The sequence below is a fragment of the Stegastes partitus genome, unplaced genomic scaffold (genome assembly GCF_000690725.1).
Source record: "Stegastes partitus isolate 25-593 unplaced genomic scaffold, Stegastes_partitus-1.0.2 Scaffold401, whole genome shotgun sequence".
NCBI lineage: Eukaryota > Metazoa > Chordata > Actinopteri > Pomacentridae > Stegastes > Stegastes partitus.
The window spans coordinates 33,509-46,459 of NW_007578132.1; the positions used below are offsets into that span (position 1 = coordinate 33,509).

General features: G+C 44.6%; 1 protein-coding gene across 1 annotated transcript; it reads right to left on the reverse strand.

The window, feature by feature from the left end:
* Positions 1-1,510: 1,510 nt before the first annotated feature.
* On the reverse strand, positions 1,511-9,454 carry fam117ba (family with sequence similarity 117 member Ba). The gene is made up of 9 exons (XM_008285415.1): positions 9,440-9,454; positions 9,275-9,368; positions 6,153-6,388; positions 4,535-4,618; positions 4,300-4,410; positions 2,953-3,096; positions 2,579-2,786; positions 2,348-2,468; positions 1,511-1,736 (listed from the first exon to the last, which is right to left on the reverse strand). The coding sequence occupies exons 1-9, from the start codon at positions 9,452-9,454 to the stop codon at positions 1,511-1,513; spliced, it is 1,239 nt and encodes a 412-aa protein (XP_008283637.1).
* Between the last annotated feature and the right edge of the window lie 3,497 nt (positions 9,455-12,951).

The window sequence follows — 12,951 nt, forward strand, 5'->3', positions numbered from 1 at the left end:
AGACAGTAAAGGTGGAGGGCAATAACACCTAAACAATGACCTGGAAATGACTAAAAAATACTGCAGAGAATTGCAAAGTTCATAACTAGAAGCACCGTCTTTCACATTCTCATCTCATCCCTTGTTCATACAAAAATACTGATTGGAGCACCTTTAAGGTTTTAGAGGAAAACAGGTTTTCAGGACTTAAACTTCTTCGCAATGTTTGTCTAAATGACCTGTACATTTATTAGGTGGCAATTCAAAAAAATAATAATAATAATATCAATCCACTTGGGATTTTTAATAAAGGAGCTTCCAGTGGTAGGTTGGTTGTATAGAATTTGGATCTACTCTACTGATCTGCAGTGCAGCACTTGGACTCACTGACCTCTCCATGTTCCGGCCCTGGCCAGCCAGAAGGAGCCCGTCCACCGAGGACACGGGTCCCCTCTGGATGCATTTCACAACAACACAAGCTGAGCAAGACAGAAGGAAATCAGCGTCAGAGTGACAGTGAGGGAAAGAAACGGGGAGAAAGAAGGAACATGTGGGGGGTGACTGTGATAGTGGTGGAGTAAAAAGGATGCTGTGAGCAAAGGCTGGCGCTTGGGAAGGAGGGGGCAAGCAGACACAGGTTGAACACGCTGCACACATCATAGCCCTGGCCTGTGTTTCCCATAGGTACACACTTCCCGGCAGGGGGCCAGATCACTGCTACCAGGTACAGTAACGAAGGCATCAGCTTGTTTACAGTCATGGCAAATAGCTAATAAAAGTATAAAACAGACGTCTGGATGTCACAGCTGGTCTGAATACATACTGTTTGGAAAAGTGAGTTGTGTTTTTTCCTGCCTGGCCTTGCCTTTCTGTATGTACCTATCGCCGCCATAGTGCAAAGATCACGCGCCATGGCAACGATCAGACACGATCAGAGCACTATGCCGGTTCAGGGAAACGGAGCGGTCTAAAATATCAGGCACATTTTATACTTCTCCTTTTCAACGACCCTTCAAGTTTTGCTACGATATATTTGGCAGCACCAGAATTAGCCTCCGTGGTCAATCTCGTGGTCGCCAAGGAAACCAGCAGCCTTTTTTTTTTTTTTTCGTAATGGAAGGCATTTTTTTTTATATCAAGAGAAATAACTACAGATAGAAAAAGAGATATGTCCGTGGAAAGGCGCCATGGTATAATACGATGAAATAAAAGAGTCAGTCCTTTCGCCCTTTTCCTCCCAATAAACACGAACATAACCAGCACTAAAGTTAGGAGAAAGCGATGAAATGTTAGCTGCTAACACCTGCTCAGGGCTGCAGGACTCTCACGTTGTAATCGTCTGAGGAGGAGAGGCAGTGGGAAGCGCTTTTTGAAGAAGATAAGGACATCAGAGAGAGCTTAGCTGGCATGCTGAAGGCATTTTTTTTTTTTGGAGCAAAAGGGTTGATTCCTCAAATGCTTTCTGATTTCGTTGGTTGTTTGAGGGGGTGGGGGGGGCGGGGGCATGTTGACTTAAAGGCCACGGGGGCCATCAGAAGCTCTCAGGCTCCTCCAAGAGGCAGGGCTGGGTGGACAGAGGCACGAGGGATGGGGACAGGCTTCGGAGGCCCACCCCGGGGCGAAAGTTGAGGTCCGGGGCGGGGAGTAAGGGCTTGAGGATGCTGACGAGGCAGAAGGCAGAGCCACTGTTGGGGATGAAGTTGACCTTGTTGCGGTCAGGACACAGGAAGGGAGGGATCTCCTGCAGAGGTTTGGGCCTGGAGACACAAGCAGACACACCGTTAGCCTTCACAGGGAATCCTGTTTATTACACTTTGCAGCAAAAGATGTGTTGATAATAAAAACTGATAATATAATTATGGCAGGAAAACGTTAACCAAGTCCTCAGCTGGTAATTATCAAAATGTTTCTTATTGTTCCATAAAAGAAGATTCAAGCTCATTGGTTCATACTGAAGATGTAAATGTTTACAGGCAACTCGCAAACATATAATTTAATCACAAAGTTTTGACTAAATTGAATTGAAATGTCCGTTCATTGAATTTTTTCGGACAAGAAGACACAGATCATCCTCATTGATTAGGAGTGGTGGTGACAGTTTATGTCCTTTAAGTCCAGTATTTTTCAGATTTAGCAAAATTTTTCATCTTCACCAACTCATGAAGAATATCTGTCTCTTTAGCAGCTAAAGTTGTCCTGCCCTCACCAAGCAGTCTCCAACCTGCTCTGTTTACATGCACATAGGTAAAGTAATATATCTACAGCTGTGGCCAAAGGTTTGCCGAGTACATCACGGCAGTCCTGATGTAAATCCAAGATAAAATAGTTATTTGAAGGTAGTTAGCCTTGAAAGTGTTTTTCTACCCACATGGACTCCTCGAACACTTTGACCTTCTCGCAGCCCTCTGGAGGTTCTCTCTTGAACATGTAGCTGTTGTTGGGTCTGGGAGAGGCGGCGTATTTTGGCAGCGGGGAGCAGGGGCCCAGCTCTGAGGATGGACAGGGCGGGAGGTTAGCGAAGCATCGAGCTCAGCCGGACGCCGGCAGGTGCCTGGCTGTGCGTCCAACACAAAACTGTGTGTGTGTGTGTGTTAGTCACCTTTGTCCTCATAGGGGCTGCCTCCACCCGTGTCATTGAGGACGGTGAGGTAGGAGGGTGAGATGGAGTCGGGACGGCTACTGCAGTTGCTATGGTTACCACTCAGGCCGCCCCCCGAGGGAGTTTGTGTGTCGATGCTGCGGGTGCTGCTGCTGCGCTGTGGGGGGACGGGCGGGGGTGCACGATGTCCATCTGGGACATCCTGTGGCTGTTGCACACACACACACACACACACACACACAAACGAGGTCAGGATAACATTGCTGCCTTAATCCCCCAATCTCTAAAAAACCTTGAATGTTAATTGAGCGTGGAACAAAGCATGGTGAGGGAACATCTAACAGCACATTAATCTCTCATCGGGTTTAACTCACAACGATGGTCTCATCCTTCTCCGGGGTGTCTCGGATGATGATGCGTTCAATCTCCTGGTTGAGGCCCTCGACGCTGTTGCGGAACCGAGGGGCCGATGACTTGGATATAGGGATGGGGATCAGGATGGTCTTGGGCATAGGCGACTGCAAAAACAAACAACTCTACATTTAACATAGATTCTGTTCCTGCTTGTCGCCCTTTGACTTAGATTTAGTTGTCGTGGCTTGTAACTGCTGCAACAGGGAGAAAATATGTCAATAAAAAACCTAAGAACTTGGCCGCTGCACTTGAAGAACTGACCTACGTTCCACAGATCTTGGAGGCATTAAGTCAATAGTACAGGAAGAATGCATGCAGACAAATACAAACCTACTGCTGCAGTATTGAGGCAGCTCTGACTTCATTCTAACAGCACTCACATCATTTACACTGTGAGATGTTGCTGCTGTCTGTTGGCCAAACTAAACGAGTTTGTAAGTCTGAGCATATTTCACACTGATGATCTGGATTGTATGTAAATCATGGATCCACCTCGACCTTAAAACTCTGCGTATTGAAAAGGTTTCTGCATCTCATAGGGGAGGGGGCACAGGAAGTAACTGTTCTGCTGAGGTTACACACTGAACACAGCTGAACCGTACGGATTAAACCCTGTTTTTCTATGAATGTCCTTTAAAATATACAGTCATCGATGATCTGGTTGATTCCGAGGGCTGGAGAGTTTCTGCTGAGGCTCAGGTGACAGAGGGGCTGTCTGCTATTCAAAAGGCTTGTTTTGCACAGCAGTAATGACAAATACAAATGTGAGCTAAAGCTACAGGCCTTGTTTTAAAAATGAAAATAGCTGTTTCTTTACAATCGATGACGTGTTGAGGAGAGGGGGGACCTCTCTCTGATCTTACTTTGTGCATGTAAGTGTGTGTGTGCTGGCTGGGGTTCTTTCTCACACTGAATGAACATGTCAAAGGCATTGTGAGTAAAGTTGCATGATATCTCAGGCAGCCCTTCGTTCTCTTTGTCTAACGAGGAGGTCCAGAAAGAAGGACAGCTGCACTCCAGCAGACTCCACAGGGAGCGTATTACTGGCCCTGCCACCGCCACCGTCACACACAGCGGCGTGACAGCAGAGGCAACTGACAGTAAATGTACCAGCAGCACAGAAAGAGCCCAGTTCAACTGCACAGAGCCCACCTCTCATTTCAAACTATCTGGAGACATACATGCAAGCAAGCGCTAAACAAGGACACATGGAAAAGTGGGACGTCCTCAAAACTCTCCAGATCAGGGACCCAACCTAGTTCCTCTCCGACACACACTCCCTCCAGAACACCGTCTCTATTGATCACCTGCGACTGGATGATGGTGTGGCTGCCATTGAATGGGGATTTGCGCTCTTTGTCCCTCCGATGGCGGCTGCTGCGTTTGCTGCGCTGAAGCTGCTGACGCAATTTGGCAATCTGGAGATGATATGTAGATACATACAAACATTAACGGAGGCACGTCCAGTGAAAACTTCCTCACAATGCTCAAAAAGCAACGTTCTGCAGTTTATTTAGGCACAAAATGGGGAAAGAAACGGACCTCCTTGAGCTGGTCGGTGCTCCCACAGGAGGCCGAGCGTTTGTGAGAGCCCCTCCTCCTCTCATCTGCCCAGGCCCTGGGGGTCTGACACACACACACACACACACACACACACACACACACACACATTGTAAGCAAAAAACATAATCTTATACAGTTTTTCCTGCACAGAGCAAAACGACCCAAACAGGCTTTAGCCAGCGCCAAAGAAAAATAAAAACGCAAATTCAATTTCTTAAACAATTGAAATGAAAAATTGTGAATTTCATTTACTCATAATAGTCACTGCTGTTTATTAAATGGTCAGAAATAACAGAAAAGCGACTCATTGCCACTCCTGTCTGCTGACCAATCGCGCTGCCATGCATTCATTCAAGAGTCAGAGTTGTTATTTTGAGTTAATTGCAGGACGACAGACTCTTAAAGTGTTTGTGCAATAAAAATTAAAATAATTAGACTATGAATAAAATACATTTTCAAAGCAGTGATAAGATGCAAATCTGTACACGTCCTAACATTTTGTCCCCAACAAACATAAGAAGGTGCAAACATTTAGACGTGTAGTCTGTCCAGTCCACCACCAGCCACGATGACTTTATGATGACATCAGGAATGATGAACGTTTTCACAACATCAACAAAAACTAAATATCTCAGCTAAAAAAGCACCAGTCGACGCAGTGCTCTTTAACAGGACTGTGACGTCATGAATTATTACAACATGAATGTATGACAAGAACATTTCTTGCATTAAAAACAAATTTAAGATTTTAAAACATCTGTTTGTCCACTCTGGTGGAAACATCTTGCAGGTCTGATCTGAGTCTTGTTCGAAGTCATCACAGTGATGTGCAGCGCAGCATGATGATGCAACAGCCGGCAACCTCTCTTAACCTTCTTGAACCGATCGCCTGCTTCATAAATGTACATAAATGCTGCAAGACTTCAGTCTGGCTTGTTTAAAGCAAACACTTATTCTTATGATATTTAATCACCTGAACGGTGGCGTTATGTAAGACAGAGCAAAACATCTGTATATTTCCAACAGAGAAGAACAAATTGCAATTCTGGGTTCTCACAAACATAATCAAAACGTGGTGTTCCCCAAGGCTCCATCCTTGGGCCTCTTGTTTGTGCTTCATGTACCTCATTTACATAATGCGTCCAACACACTCCGTCTCATCATGTGTGCAGATTATGCAGTAATGTCACTCTTACATTTTGATCAGAGAAGCTAACTTTGGTTCATTTGCTTCTACAGACTAGTTCAAAGAAACTGTCTGGGTATGGTTCTGGTATCATCACGGCCTCACTGACTGCAGTTTTGGTCTGTCAGTCAGAATATAAGATCTCAACAACTGACGGATCGATCGACAGAGAATCTCGTACATTCAGTCCCATGAGGATGTCTTTGCTGCACAATAACTTTTAAAAGGCTGCTGTTCTTGATTTTGTAGTTTTTTTTATGCCATGACAGATTAAACAGTTTGAATTTGCAGCAATGTTCAATATTTGTACGTCATGTGTTTAACTTTTGGAAGGTACATATAATCAAATCTAAATTCATGCATCTTCCAACTCATCCCCACACACACGCTGAGACGCGTCGCTGCACTCACCTGCGTCGCTTTGTCCCTCATGTAGGGAATGTGTTGTTGCTGGCTGTCGTCCTGAGGCCAGGGACCTGGCAGGTGAGAGCCAGCGAGCGCGCCCTGTGAGGGCCACAGCTGGACGCGATGGCGGGAGCCCGAGAGGAGAATGAGGAGCTGAGCGCTCAGAGGGGGAAGAGGGGGATGCCGGAGAACGTGGAGGAGGACCACAGAGGGGTGAGGGAGGTTAAGGCCACAGAGGCAGTCTGAGGAGGAGAGAGAGCAGAGTTAAGACGAGCCAGCGCTGCCTGGTTATTTGTCAACACGGAGTAAACACACCAACAAATCAACAGACACACAGCTGGCCTGCAGGATAAGCTCATGGCCGCCTTGCTCTGTCTGTCTAGGTCTGTGTGTGTTTGTGTCTTGTCAGGCTGATGATAATCCGTCCCGTGCTGGTCAGAGCGGAGCTAAGGCTCACACAGACCCGCGTTAATGGCATTAAAACAGCTTAAAGCGGAGAGGAGGGCAGCGAGGGCAGCGAGGGCAGGTAGCTTCTGCCCAACTGACCCTGATTCAGAGCTGCAGCAGCATGTTTTGCATCGGTCCACTGATACCTGAGAGTCTTTGTACTGCAAGAGGCAGCAAAGTTTAACGTCCGATCGAAGATTTAAATAACTGAGAAAATCCTCCTGAAGTGAATCAGTCATCAAAACAAGTGTCGATCTGTTTCCTGTGTAAAACTGAAGCAGTTTTAATGTCTTTTAAAGGCCCGAAGTGCGTTTGTTGTATCTGCTTTTCTTCTTCCAAATGAATGGACTAAATTCATACTTTTAACAAGATAAAGCTTTTGATAAGATTGGACCTCTGCTATCGCCGTGATGAGTCAGAACACTTTCAGTAATGTCAGTTATGTAGCAGAACCAATTAAGACTGAAATACATGCAACAAAACAAATCCTTTAACAAATATGAGTCCAATGTGATCAGCAGCAAACTTCAGTGGAGCTTTAAGGATCTGTTTTCTTCAACCTGTGGTGATGTCAAACTGATAATTAAAGTTTCTGGATGTATGGTTTTGACCCAGCACATTTTTTCTTTTTTTATTTCCAGATCTGTAATAAACTTATGAAAGAAACGAAAGACATGATTGTGTTTTTTGTGACAAAGATGCATGTTTTTAAATCATTCCATCACAGAAAATAAGAGCAGGAGAAGCCAGTGGAAACTCAAGACTGCCATGATGGTCTTTGCTGAAATGCCTTTGTTTATTTATATTTGACATGCAGGTCATTTAAAGATCATTTTTCAACATTTGGCTGCTGCTGTGGACGGCACGTTGCACAAAACACAATACAGAGATCTGTCTACATCAGCTAAAGCAGCACATTTTTAAATGAATGATTTTATCTGGAATTGTTTAAAGAAAAAATAATGATACCTGTAATCTGTCACATGATCAGCTAGCTTCATAATTGGCTGATGCCTAGTCTGGAGGGCATTTACAGGCTCTGGAGCACCACAGTGCTTCATTTATAAAGACATTTTGGCTTCATCAAACAACTGCAGCTGTTGTGATTTACATATATTGTGTATTATTGCATCTTCAATAATATTTCGATCAAATTTTCAGTCCTAATACTGTAAGGAACAAGAACATATGTCTGACACGATGCCCCAAAGTGTAATCATCTCTAATTCACAACAAGAATTCGTTTTTTCTCCATATTGTGTCACAAATTGTGTTTATTTGTCAAACTGGTGCTCTTTGCAGTGTAAAGTAAAGGGCTATATCAAACAAAAGAATTCATTTTGATAATCAAATTGCACAGGATGCTCGTCTGTCAAACCAGTTAAACAGCGCAGCATCAACGAGGCACACACACACACACACTACACACTCGGTTTTGTTGCACCTTGCAGGATGAAGTCATCCCGCGAAGCACCTTGCAGGCAGAATTCATCGATTTCTCAGCGTTTACGCTCCAAATAGGGCCTGGATGCAACACGTATCCCTACATACAAACACACGGCATTGACTGGCAGTGCAGGTCCCGGAGCTAAATTTGGCAGGGGCCTTGACCAGCGCACATCGCTGTTGCTAGGGAACGGGGGGACTGACTGATCTTCATTAACACACAGCAGGACTTGTTTGTTTGTGTCTGTGCATGTGTGTGTGTGTGTGTGTGTGTGTGTGTGTGTGCTCTGCTGGGAAAATGCTTAGCCTGCTTTACTTTGACTGCTGCTTTTTCTTAGTCTGTGCTCACAAATCAGCGACCCGTACCGTGTGCTGAGAGCTGACAGCACTGGTAGTAGTAGAGGCAGCAGGAATAGTAGCAGAGAAGCTCTGCCTGCTGCCATCACAAGATGCTTTGCCAATATTCAGACACGACTTGACAGAACCTGAGAACTCAACCTACACTTCAATCACCAGAAGTCACTTTAAACAAGACAATCCTGCAACAAGAGATGGACTTTAATGATCTGCTCAGGGTCAGAGGTGACAGTCAGCGTGCACTCAAAGCAATAACATTGGCTCTAAATATATTACTTTCTGCATTAATCATTCGGTGTATGAAAAAAAAATCACATTCACAATATTTTAAAGCCAAACTGAAGCGTTCAACTTATAACTTATATATATGAACATCTAGTTCGTAACACACGGCTCACGATTCTAACACTTTGGAAACCAGCAAAGACTCCAGAGATTTGGTTTATCTGGCACTTGAACAAATATGAAAATGTGTGCCATTTAAGTTTCTGTCATCCACAAATTAATAAAGCATTCCAGCTGTTGTTGTCAGAGTGTCTTCCTGCAGTCTATGCTGAATGCACATTGCTAGATTTTATACTTCAAAAGACAGTGTTTAGAATGCACACTTTGGGGAGCAGGAATTCCTGACTGCACACTGGTCCTGATAAATACTAGACTTTGATTGATGACAAAAACCTCCCTGCATGTCAGATCATCATGCAAAAGCCTGCACGGTGCAATGCAATGTTGTTTACTCGCAATGCAACCCCTCCCCACATACACCACCACCACCACCACAACACACTCCACAGTTTACTAGTAGATCCACTCAGCATCACTCACACTCACGATGCTGTGGTTGGATGTGTGCATGTGGAGAAAAAAAACACGCTCACCTGCAGAACCGTGATGTAGGTGCGCTGCATGCAGAGGGGCATGGAGCTCCTGAGCAGCCCAGCCCCTGTCGGTGTCTGCCGCTACTCGAAGATGCTAGAGAGGGAAAAAAAGGCAGCGCAGAGTGACCAGGGTGCAGGCTACGGGCGAGGAAAGCCCTCTCTGACGGAATCAGCAGACATCGAGGAGATACAGAAACGCGGGTACAGTATGTGTCAAAATGGGGCGTTGCTGTGTTCGCACCCTGCCTCCTCCTCGGCGTCGCGGATGGATGTTTTTCTGTCCCGGTTGATGCGACACGCCAGCTCCAGCGGCTACCGAAACGCCTTTCTTTCTTCTTCTTTTTTTTTTTTGGTCGAAGGAAAAAAAAAATGAGCAGAGGATAAACAGAGGAGGATGTTGTGCACCTGGTGAAGTTCGCGGAGTGTCGGAAAACGACAGAAAAAAATAACAGAGGGACAAAAAAACAGAGAAGGGATAGAAAGAAGAAGGCGGTGATGCTGGGCTAGCCTCGGCTGAAACGACAGGAGAGAGGACCAGTGTGAAGCGAGCGGGCATACATAATGCTACTTCCGGTTGGTGCTGTCAAAGTAAAGTATTTACTCAGTTGTGTCCTGCAGTGGATAACAACAGCTGATCCGACCAAAGGTTTCCATAAATCAGCTGGTACCTTAGCTAGAAATTTGAATGCACCTCCAAAGAACAATATCAGCTGATATCACGAGAGCCTCAAAGTGTCTTCTGCTCAATATCTGATCTTAAAGACAGTATGAACATTAATATTTCAGTTATGTGTTTACATGTTGCATATTCTTAGTTGAATGCACTGACTGGTGGAGACCAACAGCAGCTTTAGGATCAGGTAGTGTTTTACAACTAAACAGATAAGAAATTAGGAGGTACAGGATAAAATGATGGAAGATAATTGGGGCCTCTTCAAGGTTATTACCTCTATTCAAGTCAAAAAGATCTTATTTGGGCACGTTTTGTAAACTGGCATCACAACACAGGTAAATAATGTTCAAGCAGCCAGCAGTAAACATTAACTGCATTATGTTGCCACACGCGCCGCTCAGTGACGTTTTATTTTGAAAGCAAGCCGTTGTGTTTCCGTTGCCGTCCTCGCTGACTTGACGCAGCCCACAGAGCGCTGTGACGTAGCGCACCAACGCTGCGCTGCTCGTGCTGATGCTGCAGTTGCTAGGGCGCGTGGAGCAGACGGCGGAGAGGCGAGGTAAACAAGTTCAGGGAGGAAGTGGCGCCCCCGTGCGTCGGCTTCGGAGAACTATTGTGTGGGTATGAAGAAGGGAGTTTGTCGGCAGGGGGAGAAAAAAACGATTTTCTCTTAGTTTTGGACATAATTCATTGATTGTACAGACAGGAAACAGACCTGTGCTCCTCACTGTCTTATGCCTCCAAAAACAAATATGGCGCCCGAAAAGGTGAGTGTAGTTTGTTCCTTTCTCGGAAATAATACAAATGTGTTATCTTAAAATTAGTTTTAGTACTTTAAGTTGCCTACCATGTGTGAAAATATACAGTACAGACCAAATGTTTGGACACAGCTTCTCATTCAGTGAGTTTCCTTCTTTTCATGACTATTGAAGTAGATTCACACTGAAGGCATCAAAACTATGAATGAACACATGTGGAATTATGTACTTAACAAAAAAGTGTAAAACAACTGAAAACATGTCTTATATTGTAGGTTCTTCAAAGTAGCCGCCTTTTGCTGTGATTACTGCTTCACACACACTCTGCGTTCTCTTGATGAGCTTCAAGAGGTCGTCACCTGAAGTGGTTTTCACTTCACAGGTGTGCCTCATCAGGTTTAATAAGTGGGATGTCTGGCCTTATAAATGGGGTTGGGCCCATCAGTTGTGTTGTGCAGAAGTCAGGTGGACACACAGCTGATAGTCCTACTGAACAGACTGTTAGAATTTGTATTATGGCAAGAAAAAAGCAGCTAAATAAAGAAACACAAGTGGCCATCATTACTTTAAGAAATGAAGGTCAGTCAGTCCCAAAAACTGGGAAAACTTTGCAAGTGTCCCCAAGTGCAGTCGCAAAAACCATCAAGCGCTGCAAAGAAACTGGCTCACATGAGGACCGGCCCAGGAAAGGAAGACCAAGAGTCACCTCTGCTGCAGAGGATCAGTTCATCCGAGTCACCAGCCTCAGAAATCGCAGGTTAACAGCAGCTCAGATTAATCTCTTGGTAATTAACATTACAGCCTTTATTGGCCACCACAGCAGTAAAACAGCTCTTGTAGTTGCGAACAAGTTCTCATTATGTCTCCTCTGGGATTTCAGACCACTCCTCTGGGATTTCAGACCACTCCTCTTCGCGGCGATCTCCACGACGGCTTCCGTGGCATCGCTCTGGTCTTCAGTTCCCTCTACAGATTCCTGATGGGATTCAGGTCTGGACTCTGGCTGGGTTCCTCCAACATGCTCAAGTGCCAACGGTCAGTTTTCTATTAACCGTTTCTGTATGTTTCAGGTCTTGTTGGAAGGTTCAGTGCTGCCAAAGCCAAGTTTGACTGCTTTATGTTTTCCTCCTGAATCTTCGTGTAGTCCTCGTATATCATTAAACCTTGACAAGGCTCGCTGGCGCATCACCTAAAAACACCCCCAAAGCAACACATTCCCAATGAAGCACTTGACCTTGAGGATGAGTTTTTGGGTGCTTCTGCTTTCTTTCACCAAACAAGAACCAAATCCGTCCCTGTGTCCAAACAACTCCACTTCTGTCCCATCTAACTACTGAACTGATGACCAAAAGTGTTCTTCTTTGTCCAGTCAGCATTTGTATGTCTGTCTGAGAGAATAATAACAATTCATTTTATTTGTGTAACTCTTTTCAAGAACTCCCTTCACAGGATAAAAGCAAAAAAGCAGTAAAAGCAATAAACAACAAGCAACAAATACAAAGGTAGACAATATAGAAATACAGCAAGTAGATTAAAAAATAAATAAATAAAAAGGAGCATGTGTTTGAGGTAAGAGGAGGCCTGATTATGGAGCGCTTTGTGGGTGAGTAGAACGATTTTGAAGTTGATCGGTATGGGATGGGAAGCCAGTGAAGGTTTTGAAGAACAGGGGTGATGTGGTCTCGGTGTGGGTGAGGAGGCGGGCGGCAGAGTTTTGGATGTATTGGAGGATGTTGGTAGTGAAGAAGTGGAGTCTTCCTTGGACGTTTTCAATGGAGATCAGTTGTGCAGTGTTTGTTGGAGTGTTTGCCTTGAGATGTTTGTACCACTTTGTTCATCACAACGGTCTTGGTGGTCTCCACACTTGAAGAGTTAATTTGTAAAAACAGATAACTGCATTTTTGTAGATTTTCAGAAGACTTTTTTTTTGTTGTTTGCTTGAAATAAAATCAACCAAACTGAAGCTGAGTGGATTTGATTTGACAAAAATAGAGATAGATGAAGTCTGATGTTGTCTCAGGTAGACGATGAAAAAGTGGGTTTTCTGAAGGTTTGTGCAGATGGAGTTATGTTTCTGCAAATGAACTCTTCACTTGTTTCTGGTTCCAGCTTCTCAGATGTAACAGTGACTCAATAACTATAACTCCCCATTTTCCATAATAGTATCATCAAAACATGTGACATAGATAGACTTAGATCAGGGGTGTCCAATCCCGCATGTTTTAGATGTTTCCCCTCTTCCAACA